Source organism: the organism of the source record quoted next, unplaced genomic scaffold, assembly GCF_019419815.1.
Source record: "Pyrus x bretschneideri cultivar Hongxiangsu unplaced genomic scaffold, Pyrus_bretschneideri_v1 Contig77, whole genome shotgun sequence".
NCBI classification, from domain to species: Eukaryota; Viridiplantae; Streptophyta; class Magnoliopsida; order Rosales; family Rosaceae; genus Pyrus; species Pyrus x bretschneideri.
In genome coordinates, this window is record NW_025999817.1 from 1642963 (window position 1) to 1660742 (window position 17780).

Here is a 17780-nt window from a genome sequence, read left to right on the forward strand (position 1 = left end):
TATACGTACTCATATCTCAAATCATGCATGCTAGAATATGCCGTGTCAGAATATCCAATCAAACAGTATAAGCATCAAGCATGTGAGATAAAACAAGTCATAATATGCCAATAATATTAGTACATCAGCCGGAGTCACCTAAAGTGACCTGTACAATTGAATCTATAGCTCCTCAACCACTATCCTCACACAAGTCGGAGCTAACTAAAGTGGTCTGTACGACAAGCTGGTCTATATAAATACTCTCAGTGCTACGATCATGTTAAGGCCGTGCAATGTATCGCAAGTCACTTACAAGTCGGAACCACTTAAAGTGGTCCGTACAACAGGCTGGCACCTGCCTTGGATCCAAGGTGAGCGTACGGTGCGGAAAGTGAATGATCATATGAAGGCTAGGCTCTACTCTGGCGAAGCACAAACACCGAGGTGCAGGAATATAAGCTATAACTCAATCTCATCATCACCACATCTATCACTAATAACCATACTCATCTGACTTACCTGAGCGTCCACGGTACCAAAGCATAACCAACACAATCATAATAATAATATCGATGATATTCGACATGGCATTTCAATTATAAACCATTTCGATTATAAAATCATTAAAACGTAATTTCTGGAAAGATACCAATCATAATATATATATATATATATATATATATATATATACACTGAAAACAAAAGCCCACTCACTGATACGTAGAAGGGTCATAAGCCCTGAGCCTCACATGGCTATGCTCGTCCTCCTTATAGTCCTCACCTATATGTGAAACAATTATAAAACCATCACTTTAACGCACATAACCAACCTTAGGTAATAACTTCTCATACATTCCTCAATTAAGGTGTTCGAATATACCAACATGCTCTACTCAATCCCACGAACACCCTTTTACAAAAAATTTCTGAAGCCTCACGCGCCCCCAAGCGCCAGCCAAGGCACGGCCACACACTTCTCCCACGCGCAGGCATATGCCTAGCGCATAGATGAAATACCTAACGCTGTTAGGGAATATTCCGTCAATTTACTAGAATATTCCGTTAACTTTAACCTAACGTTGTTAATCTCCGTTAGGAATATTCCGTCGTCTCCTACCTCAAGTCACCGGAATCTGGCGTCGATCGCCGCTCCCTGGCCGGATTCTGGAAAAACTTTAAACTCACTTTTATCACTCAATTCTCAACCAAACTTCACAAAATTTATGTCAAAATGAAGCTTCGGACAAGGGGAAGAAGTTTATATCACTTTGAAGCACCAAAAATGCTAGAATCTAGCCAGAGAAATCCCAGAAATCTGGCCAACCATAGAACTTGTTATCCCAACATCCAAAATCCTTCAAACTTGTTCTTCAAGCTTCGTGAGAAAGTTTTAAGACTCCCTGTGATCTCAAAACTTAATAAAACCACCACGATCACGAGAAAATGAACAGTACCATCGATAGAGTCCACGGAGGTTTTCGAGGGTTCTAAGCCAAACCAAGGGTATGAGTGTGCTGGTTAGGCCATAAGGAACATGAAGAAGGTATTTAGTACCTCGATCCTTGTCAAAACTGTGAGGTATGAAGATGTCTGGACAAATGGTGAAAATGGAAGAAACATCAAGAAGGAAAGAGACAGAACCAGAAAAGAAAGAAGAAGGGTGCACGTGTGCATGTGTGGATGTGTGTGTGTACGTTTAAAATAATCCCGAAAGCCAACCCAAACGTAGCCCATTTACACACACGCAATCACTAACGAGTAAGGGCAAAAACATCATTCTTGCGCTAACGGTAAATATTTTAGAACGGGCTGTCACAACCTACCCTCCTTAAGAAAATTTTGTCCTCGAAATTTATACAATAATTACAACCCGCTAATACTCGTAAAACAAGCGTGGATACATTTCTTTCATCCTCTATTCTATCTCCCGGGTAGCCTCCTCCACCGACTGATTCCTTCACAAAATCTGCACCGAGCGCATTGTCTTGTTCCTAAGAACCTTATCTTTCCAGTCTAGAATAGTCACCGACTTCTCCTCGTAAGTCAAATCAGGATTAATTTCCAATGGCTGCGAAGCTAGCATATGTGATGGATCTGAGACATAATGACGAAGCATCGAAACGTGAAATACATTGTGCACTCAAGACAACTCTGAAGGTAACTCAAGTCTATAAGCTACTTCGCCGATCCCTCAGTGATCTTATACAGTTCCATATACCTGGGACTCAATTTCCCCATTTTCCCGAATTGTACAACACTCTTACACGGCGACAGCTTCAAGAATACCCAATCACCTACTTTATAGGTCCGATCAGTGGCATGTCTGTCTGCTAAGCTCTTTTAACGATCATAGGCCACTTTCAAGTTAGACTTGATTACTTGAATATTTTGGGTCATCTCATCCACTATCTCTAGGCCCTCCAAAACTCTTTCGCCTACCTCTAACCAACACAATGGCGTACGACAGGATTTACCATACAATGCCTCGAAAAGTGACATACCAATGCTTGAATGGTAGATGTTATTGTAGGCAAACTCCATCAGATCCAGACGTTTATGCCATGCATTGCCAAACTGCAAAACAGAGGATCTCAACATATTCTCCAGTGTTTGAATGGTCCTCTCACTTGCCCGTCTGTTTGAGGATGATATGCCGTACTATACAGTAATCTCAAACTAAGAGCTTCTTGAAATACTGTCCAAAATTTAGAAGTAAATCTCGGATCTTAATCATAGATGATGCTGACTGGTACACCATGGTATTTAACGATCTTCGACACAAAGAGCTTAGCTAACCGTTTTAGGGAAAACTTCTCTTGAACTGGAATAAAATGCGCGGACTTGGTGAGCCGATCAACCACTACCTAAATGCCATCATAACCATTTCGTGTACGGAGAAGCTTATACACGAAATCCATGGTAATATTTTCCCATTTCCATTGTGGAACAGAAAATGGTTGCATCCGTCCAAACGGTTTATTTCTCTCAGCTTTAACCTGCTGGCATACAATACATCTGCTAACATACTCAGCAATCTCTCTTTTCATACCCGACCAATAGTAAAATGGTCGTATGGTATGATACATTTTAGTGCTCCCCCGATGCATAGCATATACTGATATGTGTGCCTCGTTTAACTCTACGTTGTTCGGTACAAACATTCTACATTCCAGCATGAGCATGCCATCTGATTCACAAATCCGAAGGTTTTTCTCTTTCCCCTCATTTCTTAGCCGAATTTGCTTCTGAGTTTTATCGTTATCCATCTGTGCCTCGAGTATACGGCCAATTGACTTGAAAGTAAGCAAGTAAGGTTTCATCTCAAGCTTCCACTTCTAACTTTACTCCAGTCGACCTCAAATCAGCAAGAAGATGAACACGGCTTGTGTGAAAAGCATCAATTCTGCCTTGAGAATTCCGACTATGTGCATCAACCACCACATTTACACGTCCCGGTTAATACTCGATTGTGCAGTCGTGATTAAATGACTTAACAGCTTTATCCACCTCCGCTGGCGAAGGTTCAAATCTCGCTGAGTAAACAGGTACTGAAGACTCTTGTGATCTGTGAGGATCTTACATCTCTCACCATAACGATAATGTCTCCAAATCTTCAGTGCAAACACGATCGCCGCCAACTCAAGATCGTGAGTAGGATAGTTTACCTCATGAGGCTTCAATTGTCTCGAAGCATAAGCAATAACCCTACTGTGTTGCATTAGTACGCAGCCAAAACCATTTAACAACGCATCACTATAGATCTTAAAGTTACCATTATCATCTGGAAGTGCTAACATCGGTGCATGAGTGAGACAGTACTTCAATTGTTGAAAACTCTGTTCGCAACTATTGTCCCACTCGAATCTAACGTTCTTCCTAATTAGCCTCATAAGTGGTAACATAATAACGGAAACATCCTGAACAAACCGTCTATAATAGCCTGCCAGACCAAGGAAACTCCGTACCTCAGAGACGGTTTGTGGGTGCTTCCAATTTTCTACCACTGCTATTTTCTGGTAATCTACCTGAATACCCTGAACTGAGATAACATGTCCCAAGAATGCTACTTGATCTAACCAAAACTGACATTTACTAAATTTAGAGTATAACCGATGCTCCCTCAGTTTCTTCAACACTAAAGTAAAATGTCTCACATGATCTGCTTTGGATTTGGAATAAATCAAAATGTCATCGATAAAAACAATGACAAACTTGTCCAAGTACTGGTTAAATACCCAGTTCATCAAATCCATAAAAACAGCAGTTGCGTTAGTTAACCCGAACGACATCACTAAAAACTCATAATTACCATAACAGGTTCTAAACGCCATCTTAGGGACATCATCGCTCTTAATCTTCAATTGATAGTAGCCCGACCTTAAATCAATCTTCGAAAACACGCAAGCTCCTCGTAGCTGATCAAACAAATTGTCGATACATGGCAACGGATAACAGTTCTTAATCGTCACCCGGTTCAGCTACTGGCGGTCTATACATAGCCTTAAGGTACCATCCTTCTTTCGCACGAACAAGACTGGAGCTCCCCAAGGCGAAGTACTAGGTTGTATAAAACCTTTATCTAATAACTTCTACAACTGAATTTTCAACTCTCTCAACTCAACAGAAGCCATCCGATAGGGAGTCAAGGATATAGGGTCTGTACCTGGCAATAAGTCAATAGCGAACTCTACATCACAATCCGTCGGCAATCCCGGTAAATCATCCGGAAACACATTGGGAAAATGCCTGACCACTCTAATATCCTCCACACGGCTAGAAACGTTATAATTCAGTATAACATGTGCCAGACATCCCTAACAACCCTTCTGTAACAACTTCTTAGCTCTTATTGCCGAAATAATATCGTGTCGCATGCCGCTACGCTCACCAACAAACGTAACCATAGGTAGTCCCGGGCGAGGAAACGTAACTTTCTTCTCATAACAATCAATATTGGCTCGATTAAAGTGTAGCCAATCAGTACCCAAAATGGCATCAAACTCAACAATATCCAATAGAATGAGGTTAACTGGCATAACCTCATCCTCCACTAACACTGGGCACCCTGGATACATCCAGCCCACCTGACACGTCTCTCTTCTAGGCATCGAAAACTTTAACTCAAACCCGAGAGGTGTGGGATGAGGTTATGTCAATTGAGCAAATGTATGAGAAATAACCAAATGAGTAACACCACAATCAATCAACACTCTAGCAAAATGACCAAGGATATTTAACGTGTCTATGATCAAATATGGGTTATTCTGAGCATCCTGCACTATGAAGTTATGAATACGGCCCTGAGGCTGCTGTCGACCACCTCGACCTCTACTCGATTGACCACTACATCCAGGTGTACTATCTAGTCTAACCAATTTGTCTCTACGACCTTGCGCTTCTAGAAGCAACCTCTCTCTGCTGGGGCTATACTCCCGAATACCACTGCGATCCGTCAGCTGGATATGGGGTATACCCTCCAGGGTAATGCAGATGTCCGCTATGGTAGCCACTTGGATAATACGGATCCTGAGGATACTGGTACAGCGCTGCCGAATAAGGGGCAACATCTCCCTGGTAATAATAAGTACCCTCACGACCTGTCTAACCATAACCGCTTGGCGCTGGAGCCTGCTGACTAGGAATTAGTGGTGGTAAAGAAGGCATCTGGGGCCTCAGCTGACCCTGTGGACAATTTGCTACATGATGTCCAACCTGTCCATAAGTAAAACATCCTCAACTGCCCTGTCTACACTCGCCAAAGTGTCGGCTGTTACATCTCCCACAAAACGGAGCTCTTCCTTTACTAGCATCCCACTGTCTCTGGCTTCTAGAACCCCTAGAAAATATACCACCTCTACCTTGACCGGTGGCACTAAAACCTCCGCTGGAAGAATTGGAACTGGCTCCACTTCGTTTAAAAATCTACGTCTTGCGAGGTCCTTGAGATGCTTAACCTTTACCTTTATCATTTTTCTTTTGATTGCCATCATTCTCTTCTTCTTCACTTTCACTAGGCATATTCTTAGAATCCTCAATCCTCCACAAAATTTCATAGAACTCCTGATAAGTTTCGCAAGGAGTAGTGGTCGCCATAGAACGCCACTTTTTCTTAGCACCCAATCTGAAACGATGAAGCATCTCAACCGGATTAGCAGCAACTTCCAGATGATAACTAGACAAATCAGTGAATCTTCTGTAGTACTCATTTGTCGTCAACTTCCCCTGCTTCAAATCGGTAAATTCTTGCTTCTTACGATCAATATACTCAGGGGGAACAAACCTTTTCTGAAACAACTGCTTAAACACTTTCCAGTCAGCAACTTCCTCTGGGGTCAAATGACTAACCTACTGTCCCCACTAAGATGCCGATTCTTTACTTAAGAACCATGAATTCATCTCTATCAACTTTTCAGAAGGAAGATTCCCTTGACTTTGCAAAACTAGAAAAGTCTTTTCAATATGCTCAAGCCACCGTTCAGCTCCCTCATATACTTCATGACCCTCAAACTTATCCAGCTTTAGATTATACATGATCTCCATATGAGTCTTCCGATGAGGGCGAAGCGAAGACTGAATCGCATAAGCTATAGCTTCCCCCACCCAACTGAGCTATATCGGGAAAACTAGGCTCTGCTGAGCTACGTGGTTCTTTACGAGGCGGCATAGTTCTGATAGAAAACAGCAAAAATAATTGGAATACTCACAAATAAAGCAGGACTGCCAAACCTAGGCTCTGATACAAAACTAACACACCCCGATCCAAATATTGGGGCGTTAAGGCCGTCACGTGAAGGTGACGTAGCCAAGTGCACAATGTGGAAGCAATAGAGTGAAAATACGAGAAAATAAAGTCAACGAGATAATTTACAATAAAAAGATCAGTGAGTGCTAGTGACAAACATGAAAGGAGAAATGCAAAGTAAAAGCTCAAGTATCCTAGGTGCAACCCAGAATAAACAAAACTACACAAGCGATAACTAAAAAATCCTACATGGAGGGTGCTCTGTCAGAACTACCTCGATGTTACGTTCGTCACCCATGTCCTCACTACCTAAAACCTGGAGGGGTGCAAAACAGAAAATGTGAGTGGGCAAAAACAAAGTTTTCCAAACCATTTCAATATCAAGTAATAACCCCTCTCTGTCAAACCTATATACTTTCCAGAAAATATTATGCGTACTCGTATCTCAAATCATGCTAAAAACGATAAAGCTCAAATATGCCATGCCAGAATATGCCGTGTCAGAATATCCAATCAAACAGTATAAACATCAAGCAGGTGAGATAAAACAAATCATAATATGCCAATAATATCAGTACGTCAGCCGGAGTCACCTAAAGTGACCTGTATGGCTGAATCTATAGCTCCGCAACCACTATCCTGCACATGAGTTGGAACCACCTAAAGTGGTTTGTATGACAGGCTGGTGTATATAAATAGCTCAGTGCTATGATAACATGAAGGTTGTACGATGTATCGTAAGTCACCTATGAGTCGGAACCATCTATAGTTGTATGTACGACAGGCTGGCACCTGCCTTGGATCCAAGGTGAGCGTATCACGTGAAGGCTAGGCCCTACTCTGGCGGAGCACAAACAACGAGGTGCAAGAATATGAACTATAACTCAATCACATCATCACCACATCTATCACTAATAAACATACTCACCTGACTTACCTGAGCGTCCGCGGTACCAAAACATAACCAACACAACCACAACAATAATATCGATGATATTCAACATGGCATTTCAATTATAAACCATTTCGATTATAAAATCATTAAAACGCAATTTCTGCCAAGATACCAATCATAATATATATATATATATACTGAAAATAAAAGCCCACTCACTGATACGTAGAAGGGTCGTAAACCCCGAGCCTCGGGTCGCTGCCCTCGTCCTCCGGATAGTCCTCACCTATATGTGAAACAACTATAAAACCGTCACTTTAATGCACATAACCAACCTTAGGTAACAACTTCTCATACATTGTTCAATTAAGATGTTTGAATATATCAACATGCTCTACTCAATCCCACAAACACTCCCATATTTTTTAGAAATTTTTTCTGAAGCCTCACGTACCCCCACGAGCCGGCCAAGGCACGGCTACACATGCCTCCCATGCGCAGGCACATGCTTGGCGCACGGACAAAATCCCTAATGCCGTTAGGGAATATTCCATCAATTTACCAGAATATTTCATTAACTTTAACCTGACGCCATTAATCTCCGTTAGGAATATTCCGTCAACTTTGATGGAATATTCCGTCATCTCCTACCTCAGGTCGCCAGAATCTGGCGCCGGTTGACGGAGTATTTCGTCAACTTTGATGGAATATTCCCTTGTTTCCTACCTCAGGTCGTCGGAATCTGGCGCTAGCCACCGCTGCGTCGCCGAAATCTGGCGCCAGCCACCGCTGCGTCGCCGGATTCTGGAAAAACTTTAAGCTCACTTTTCTCACTCAATTCTCAACCAAACTTCACAAAATTTATGTCAAAATGAAGCTTAGGACTAGGGGAAGAAGTTTATACCACTTTGGAGCACCAAAAATACTGGAATCTCGCCAGAAAAATCTCAAAAATCTAGCCAACCATAGAACTTGCCATCTCGATGTCCAAAATCCTTCAAACTTGTTCTCTGAGCTTCGTGAGAAAGTTTTAAGACTCCCTGTGATCTCAAAACTCGATAAAACCTCCACGATCACGAGCAAACGAACAATACCATCGACGGAGTCCACGGATTCTACAAGTTTTCGAGGGTTCCAAGTCAAACCAAGGGTATGAGTGTGTTGGTTAGGCCACAAGGAACATGAAGAAGGTATTTGGAACCTCGATCCGTGTCAAAACTTTGAGGTATGAAGATGTCCGTACAAATGGTGAAAATGGAAAAAAAACGTCGAAAAGGAGAGAGACAGAACCAGAAAAGAAAGAAAAAGGGTGCACATGTGCATGTGTGGATGTGTGTGTGTAGGTTTAAAATAATCCCAAAAGGTAAACCAAATGTAGCCCATTTACGCACACGGAACCACTAACGAGTAAGGGCAAAAACGTCATTCTCGCGCTAACGATAAATATTTTGGAACGGGCTGTCACAATGTGGATTTAAATTATCTAAGTTTAATATATTACCAAGTATATTAATTTGTTCTAACCCTCTCAAATATGGAATCCTATTTTTTATAGATGGTTTTATCATACTTTTTTCTATATAATCTACTTTTGCTTTTTCGTTATATTGTTCATTTGTTGGTCTCAAAAATTGTTGGTCAGTTCTACCTTTGTATTCTGGATTTGGATTTTCTATTCTTGATGTGCTATTTTCTTCTGCTGGATTACATTCTGCTTTCAATTCTAATACATTATTACATTCTTTTGATCCTAAAATATGTTCTACTTCTATTTCTAAAATTAAATTCTTCATCTCTTCATCTGAAATTCTGTGTAGTCCTAAATCATGTCTTATATTTTTCTAAATATTGTTCTTCATCTAAATAATCAATATCTTCTATAAGCTTATCTACAACATGATCAAAATTTTGCTCAACTAAATTAATATCTAAATTGTCAAAATCCATATGCATACTCTCATTTTCGATCTCACTTTCATACTCTTCTATTTTTTCTAGTTGCTTGTAATTACTAAACCTAATTGTTGCTTAACCTGTACTAGTTTCATATATTTTTACTTTATCTGATTGTCTATTTCTTGCTACTTGTAAATTAGGTAATGTCTACTAAGTTCCTTCTAAAAAGCTAGTATCTACGGGTTTTGCTTCTATCATATTTACATGTTTACTACCAAATATTTGAACTAAATTTTGAAATTCTAAATTAAACTTATGATTATATCTATCAGACACTTTACCAATATACATTAACCTAATACACAAATTTTTATACTCTCCTATCATATTATAATTTTTTGTTCTTATGCTTACTTTAATATATTTACTAAGTTCATTAATTGTCATAACATAATTTGGAATACATCCTATAACTGCTAAGTTTGTACTTAATACACAAATTTTTATACTAATGTTTTTGTGCCTACTTGTGCTCTGGTTAATCCTGCTATTCCAATTAATATTGTTCCTATGTGAATTTGACTGAAATGTGATTTTCCTAAATGAGTAACTGCTTCTTTACTAATTAAATTAAGTGTAACTTCTTTATCAATACAACTAACTTCATGTTGATTGATGCTACTTACAATTCTACTTCTATTTTCAGATAAACCTAATTGATACAAATTATAATTATATTTTTGTGTTCTCTCAAAACCTCTTCTAATAAATTCTTGTGCTTCTTCTTCATTTGGATAAATATCTTCAGCTGTAACTACTTCTTTTCCTTTTCTCCTGAAAAGTTCCATTTTCCGTTATCAAAGGGATTTATCTTAGGTCTTTTAATATGATTATTTGTACTTATAGTTAAATTTTCCAATTTTTCTAACAAAGATGGTGGAAGTAATGAAGATGCGTTATGTAAAACTTGATTATTTCTGCTATTTGTTCTTCAACTTGATCTAATTTTTCTAACAAAGATGGTGGAAGTGATGAAGATGCGTTATGTAAAACTTGATTATTTCTGCTATTTGTTCTTCAACTTGATCTAATTTTTCAGCCAAACTTAAAACTAATTCAATTATTCAATTATTTTGCCTAATGGGAATATTATTAGTGGCTACTTGTGTTGAAAATTTTGTTAAACCTACTGGTTCTTTATCTAGCTTACTAACTTCTTTCAAAGCTTGGATATATTTTCTGCTATTTCTAGAATTGGTCATTAAACTAATAATTTATCTATTTTATTATGCAACTTATCTACTTGTTCACTCAACTCTTTTTGCACTGATTGAATTTTTTTAACTTCTAATTTTAACTGCTCAACTATTTCTAATGATTTGAGTTCTACTTGCTTAAGCTTACTATCTATGAGGTCAATAAGCTCTTTTATCTCTCTTTTGCTAAGGAAACCTTGGAATATTTTTATTATTATCTTCTAACTGAGATGTAATATAATCTAAATTTTGTCTAATTGTTTTTATGGATTTTTTTGAAAATATTCTACCAACTGGTTTAACAAATGATTATGCTTATTATTTTCTAATTTTATGTTTTCTGCGTGACTAATAATAAGATCTACAATACTATTTGTGGATTTTCTTCACTATGCAAAATGTGATTATGCTTTCTTGATGGAAAATAACAAACTAAACTATTTTGGTCTAAGGTTATTTTTCTTTTTTGAGGTTCACTAATTTCTAAATTAAGATAATCTATCATAAACTACAGTCTACCTTTCTCTAAAGTTACTGCTAACTGGTTTCTTAGAAACTCTCTTTCTTCTCTCAAGTTCTCTAAAACTTGATCTGTTGCTCTTTTTGCTTCTAAAACTTTATGCTGCACTTTTGTCTTATTATATTTACTAATAAATGAAAGATGTTCAAGATAACCAAGATAAAACTTTTGCTTCTTTAAAGTATTGCTAATTCTTTTGGATATATATGTTAATCTTATCTTTATGCTATTATAGTTGGGTTATCTTATCTTTATGCTATTTATAGTTGGGTTCTTAGACACCCAATAAATGCCTAGTAGTTGTAGTTGACAAGGTCTACAAGGACAATAATATATGTTGTTCATACAAAATAAACAAGTGCGATATCAGTTGTGTTAATGATTTCCATTCTCAAGGTACTTTACTATTATAATTATGCTATTAAAATGTTAAACTTGGCTCTGATACCAGATTCGGAAAGCAGGCCCGATTAAATAGTCGAATGGCCATTATAACAACTAGACATAAAGCCTTGCACATGGAACTTGACATGTTTCAGCATGACGGCTACTCACAATACAAGTATAAGGTCTTAATGGTTGAACTCAGAAGTACCCTAGTTAATGTCCAGTTATTTGTATGGTGAGCATTCAACTATAACAGAGTGCTCGAACAAAGTATGATCGTCAATTGAGCAAGGTAATAATATAATTACAATAGTGTTTCCCTGTTTTGGACTAGAAGTCTAATTAAACAAACACACTAAAGAAAGAAAAGAAAGCTTACTTAAGACATGGAGATTGCTTAAATATGTACACTTGAACTTTTATTGATATATAGAATGTTTACAAAGATAGTTGTTTACAAGGAAGTGTTTACAAGGATGCTATGAAGACTACGGATGAAGATGGTGTGAGTATATGGTGAGAGTAGGTTGTTCAGGTGTTGAGATGTTTTGTGTTAAGGTGGTGGTTACAATGAATGGAATTTCTCCTTATATACACTGAATGAGGATACTAACATACAAAATTCTTTATAATTGAATGGTGTGCATTATCTTCCACTTTTTGGCACTATTTCTAAATCTATAAACACTGTTTCTGATTCTGACGGGATCTTGTCTTTTCTTTCTTTTGCTTTGATGAAGGCCACGTGAACCTATGTGAATCCTCCTGCATGGTTTGTCTCCTGGAGCCCGTGCCCTAACTTTATCATTTTGCATTCAATTGTTTTCTAAAGGTTTTCAAGGGTTGATGCATGTTTTGTTTCCCTGGAGCCCTCCTTTGTCATCTTTCTTATGCCCAGTTTGGGTATTATCAAAAAAAATTGTCCTAATGATTAAAAGGAAAGTTTTTTGGGGGTTTTGGTTAGTTTTCCATATTCTTAATAGTATTTTGTTTTATGTTTGTTAGTAATTATTTTCTTTTGCTAGGGTGAGGCCATGATCCTTAGCAAGAATATGTAGTTTCTTTTTAATTTTCTTATGAATTTATGCATGCAAGTTTTGGATTGTTAATCACTGTGCTTTAAACTATCTATTTATCTTAGTGATTTGCGACCATTAGGATATTTAGAAAAGTAATTTGATGAGATTTTGGCGGAAGGCTCTCCCTAAAATTGACTAAGGCTTCTTGTGGTAAACATGTGTAACTACTTAAGATGGACGACACGTCTTAGGAGTTACATGGTTTTTCAAAAGGTTTTCACAAAACTTAATGAGTCTTGAATGTTAGATATATGTTCTATGCTGGGGGTTCGCAGTAGGGCATACTTTAGGAAAACCTAACCTTCAAATTATGCATATGTAATTCATAAGGAATTAAAAGAACCACGTAGGATTTTTAAGGTGACAGTGGAACCCTAGTGCTTTTCCACATTTGTTTCTCAAAATCTTTTCTCTTTGATTTGTTTCCTTTTTAATTGGTTATTAGATGCTTTCCCTAAATTACTTTTATTAAAATTCGTTTTTATTACTTTTAAATTCAAAATCAACCTTTTCCAATCTTTACTTTCAGATAATTAACTAGGATTAGGGTTTTTCATAAGTTGTTTTAAATAATCCTTGTGGAAAATGACATTGCTTGACCCGTTTATGCTACAACTACCTTATTCTCTTGCAAATATTTTTTTAGTGTTTTTATCCCTACTTTTGCAGGTGGTAAAAATCCTTTCATAATTTTACTACAAATCTATTGGGTTTGAGAAGTTATTTTACCACTAGAACAAAAAATAGAGAAAGCCACGAAGACTAAGTATCATATACGGTTCGAGGTAAATCCATGCATTGCAATTCTTCCAATATCGAATTAAATTGTAGAAGAAAATGCTTTTGCAACATTGTGTGGTGTATGCATTTTATTTTTTGGTTGAAAAAGGAGCTCATAACCCAAACAAAGTAAATAATAATAAATTTAGGTCTGGACATCCCAAGCCGATCTTTACGAATAAAACTACTTGAACAAGAAAGAAGATTATCAAAATAATGATTTTCGAGGTTTAAAGCAACAACTAAACTTAAAATTCAAGGTACAAAGGCAGTTACATAGAGATTTCTAGAGATGACAATACATTCAACCTTAGTCAGATTTGTCCTCCCATCTTCGACCTCACAAAAATTTTCCTTCCCTATCCTGTCTCCACAAACAAAGGGATTTGAGTTGTAATTATAGAAGTTACTTAGTATTACGGTCTACTAGTATTCATTTTCACTTGTAAGTGAGAAGTCTTAGATTCGATTCTTGCGAAAAGTGAAAATTTGAACAACCTTATTGCTAATCCATCGTAAGGTTAAGCCCACCCCCCTCCTCATTATTGTAGATAATATCGTTCGTTCAAAAAAAAAAAAAAAATTGTAATTATAGAAGAAAGCTAGTGTAAAATCACTGTAGTGGAACCCCGCAATATTAGTCAGATATATTGCTTAACTACAAGAGCAAGCATGATCTACATGAACAATATCAAGGCACAAGACATGCTTGGAAACGAAACAAATTTACATGAATACCCTTGGTGACCAAAAGCGAAGAGTGCACCATCTCTTATTTTATTTCATCAAAAGCTTCAAGGGATCAATCCTCATTATTTTTATGGTTTGATCATAATTAATTAAAATTACCAGTTAATTAGCAGCCATGCATGCCATAATTTGGATTAAGCTTTCCTTAATCAATAAGGACGTTGCCCAACATAGTTTCCAGGTGGGGAATAGTTGCAAGTCACAAACCACCACCCATTGGTGCACTGAACCCTAGCACACCCCAACTTAACCGATTTCTTCCAGACCACTTGCGTGTAATGCAAGCATTGCTGCCCACCAACACAAGAATTAGAGTTGTAATCGTAGTTAGGCTTCTCCGCCACCCACAAGTTCACAGCTGCCACGCCCGTGAACGAGCCACTCCCTTTCGCCAAGTTCTCGCCGTAAGTCCCGTTGGAATTCGAATGCACCAAATTGCAGTCACGAATTCTCGAGTTGGCGTAGTTTTGAGCATACGCCGCCACGGCGTTGTCCCACACGATATCCGGCACGTGGACTTGCGCTCGCACCGCATTGTGTGCGTTGAGGAAGTCTTGTTGTGAGTTTTGAGTATGAGAGGGATGAACTTGACCTAGTGCCATGACCACGAAACAAAGAACTGCAACCCACAACGCCATTGTTGATTTTTTTTTTTCTTTTCTGCTACAAACAATTGAGAACTTATAAGGATTAATTGTGTGAATGTGTGACATCTTATTAGGATATGCATAGGAAGAAATCTAATTGCGTGAACATTTTTTATGAGCAATATGTTGTGCTGCCTAACTTGTAATTAATTAGGGCACTTAATTAATTAGGTGCGCCTAACTTGTAATTAGGAATTAGTTATAAGTTGACATTATCTAATTATGATGTGATACGGTTACATTGGAAGTAAGTGGTGTTGTGCTGCCCTCAGCGTCTAGGCCCGAAGATAAAATGAAGCGTCGTCCTGTGACTAAGTCTAGATTGACTTCAAAGGCTCGGTACTATGAGATGTGGGGAGGAAAGTTCGTCTCTTGGGAAAGTGAAATTCGATGCTTAAGAGATGTCAATGCTTGCTTATTCTGCTGCTGCCGCACCAATGTTGGTTGCCTAGAGGAAGGAAACTACTTGAGTTTGATTTCTCAGATGTTGTAGATAGAGCAGTTGAGGATGAAGTTGCAGAGATTGGAGCTACTGAAGATAAAGTGATGGAAGTGCAACCCGCTAAAGGTGAGGTGGCTGCTGAAAAGCTAGAGATCATCCAAGAGTAGTCTACTTTCAGACTTAGAGAATTTTTAGACTCTGTTTCTCTTCGTTTGCTTTAGCTTGTGTTAGATTTTTATCAATTTACTAGAAATTTAATAAACTGCTTTCTTTGCTTTACTCCATCTTCATTCTTCGATTGCCTTGAATGTTTTTGAAACTTTTCTTGTTTGAAGCACTTGCAAAACTCTAGCCATTGAAGTGCGGTGCGGCTTTGATCAAAGCAGGCGCTCTTAGAAGGCGTGTCTACGCTGTGAGTTTTGTTTTATGGGGCGTTAAGCTGCCGCATTCATAGGGCGTTACTACCCCTTGACCGGGTGATGCTGCCGCTGCCAAGCTGGTCGTTGACTTCATTGCTCGAACGAAAGTAGTGTGAAATGAGAACATGTTTGTGTGACTAAGGCAAGGTTCCATGGGTAGTGTATTTAAAGCTTATAAGATCTTGTACTTCACAAGGGCGAAGTGAGTGACACGATGAAGTCTCTCATAAGTTGCCTAAAAGTTGTACTACACTTGTAATTTGAGGTCACTAATCCTTGAGTTGCGTAGCCCGTAGTGCAACATGATAAAACTCTGTATAGAGACGAAAATCGCTAACTAGTCACATAAAATGTGTCCAGTTATATAGAAATTTGTGGTCAACGATTTGAGGAATGCACTGCACTATATGTCACCAATCCCTTGAACTGCATAGCCCATAGCACAACATGATAGAGTTCAGTGTGGACACGAAATTCGCTAACTTGTCGCAGCAACGTGTGCAGTTTTATGAAAATTCGTGGGCAACAATTTAGGGAATGTGCTACACTTCTTTTATCATGGATCCCTTGAGTAGCATAGCTCGTAACACTGTTAGACAAATAAGGAATATGGTTGGAGTCCTTGTGTAATTGTATATAATATTATTCACTAGCCGTCCTACAGCCGTCAAGTCGTCCTACAGCCGTCCTACCTTGTCCTACCTACACACTAGCCATCCTACAACCGTCAAGTCGTCCTACAGCCGTCCTACCTTGTCCTACCTACACACTAGGACGACTACCTTGTCCTACCTACACACTTGTATCATGTATATATATCCTTGTAATCTTGTAGAGAAAGATAATGAGAAAAAAAGCATTCTCTTCCATTTTTCCACATTCACGTATCAATAACAAATATATTTTTTAGCCTACATACCTTTTTCTACATGGTATACAGAGCAGGTTTATAACCCTAGCCCTAATTTTTTTTTTTCGACAGCTTTCTCTGCCGTTCCCATGGCTGACTCTTCTTCTTCCGATGGTGTTTTTTCCCTTCATCATTCCGACCACCCGAATCTTGTCCTTGTATCCAAGAAGTTGAATGGTGATAACTACACATCCTGGGCCCGTGGCATGCAGCTTTCCTTGAGTGCCAAGAATAAACTTGGTTTCATCACTGGCGATATCCAAGAACCTTCTTCCTCCGACGACCCTGATGCTCACGCGGCTTGGCGTCGTTGCAATGACACGATTCTCTCTTGGCTTCTGCATTCCTTGGAACCTGACCTTCAAGAATCTGTGTTTTTTTCCACCTCTATCCAAGCTGTATAGGATGATCTTCGCGAACGCTTCTCTCAGAGTAATGCTCCACGCATCTTCCAACTCAACTGGGAACTTGCTATAATTTCTCAAGGTTCTTCTTCTATCTCCGCCTATTTTACTCGCCTGAAAGCTCTCTGGGATGAGCTTGCTTCTTATAATGATGGCTGCACGTGCTCTTGCAACGCCAAGCATGACCGTCAACAACTCATGCAATTTTTAATGGGCCTCAACGAATCCTTTGCTGCTGTTTGTGACCAGATTCTTTTAATGAATCATCTTCCCACTGTTCGTCAGGCCTGTTCCTCGGTCTCTCAAGCTGAAAAACAACGCTCCCTGGGCGTCCTCCGCTCTGTCGATCAACTTGCTGCCATGGCTGTTCGTGGCCCGTCCCGTCCCTCCTCTGCTCGTCCTCCCCTCCACTGCACCTACTGCAATTTTGATTATCATACCCGAGACACCTGCCATAAACTTCATGGCTATCCCGTTGGCCATCCCCTCCATGGCCAACCGTGGCGACCACCGCGCCGTGCCACTGCTTCCAGTTCTTCCCGCAGCCATGCACCTTCCAGTCATCCCCGGCAGCCACGATTTTCTGCTTCCCGGCCCCATAATTTCACCCAGGCCCATCACGTGCAAGGCACCCAGGCCCCCGCCTCCTCTTCTACTCCAGCGACCCACCA

The 17780-nt window shown here is 39.0% G+C and overlaps 2 protein-coding genes across 2 annotated transcripts; both read right to left on the reverse strand.

Moving 5' to 3' along the window:
* Positions 1-3425: 3425 nt before the first annotated feature.
* On the reverse strand, positions 3426-8263 carry LOC125472934. The gene is made up of 9 exons (XM_048575031.1): positions 8182-8263; positions 7839-7905; positions 6512-6650; positions 5988-6267; positions 5712-5866; positions 5423-5553; positions 4646-4755; positions 4493-4539; positions 3426-4397 (listed from the first exon to the last, which is right to left on the reverse strand). The coding sequence occupies exons 1-9, from the start codon at positions 8261-8263 to the stop codon at positions 3426-3428; spliced, it is 1983 nt and encodes a 660-aa protein (XP_048430988.1).
* Positions 8264-14202: 5939 nt separating this feature from the next.
* LOC103938258 (pathogenesis-related leaf protein 6) lies at positions 14203-15911 on the reverse strand. Its single transcript, XM_048575094.1, has one exon. It carries the CDS (start codon positions 14998-15000, stop codon positions 14437-14439), a length of 564 nt encoding a protein of 187 aa, XP_048431051.1. The 5' UTR covers positions 15001-15911; the 3' UTR covers positions 14203-14436.
* Positions 15912-17780: the final 1869 nt, after the last annotated feature.

Coding starts and splice junctions, on each gene's coding strand:
- LOC125472934 (XM_048575031.1), bottom strand. CDS start 8,263: ATGACGGAATATTCCATCAAAGTTGACGGAATATTCCTAACGGAGATT. Junction 6,651..7,838: donor TACGACCCTTCTACGTATCA/GTGAGTGGGCTT, acceptor GTTTTCTATCAG/AACTATGCCGCCTCGTAAAG. Junction 4,398..4,492: donor GTTCGTGCGAAAGAAGGATG/GTACCTTAAGGC, acceptor TTGTTTGATCAG/CTACGAGGAGCTTGCGTGTT.
- LOC103938258 (XM_048575094.1), bottom strand. CDS start 15,000: ATGTCACACATTCACACAATTAATCCTTATAAGTTCTCAATTGTTTGT.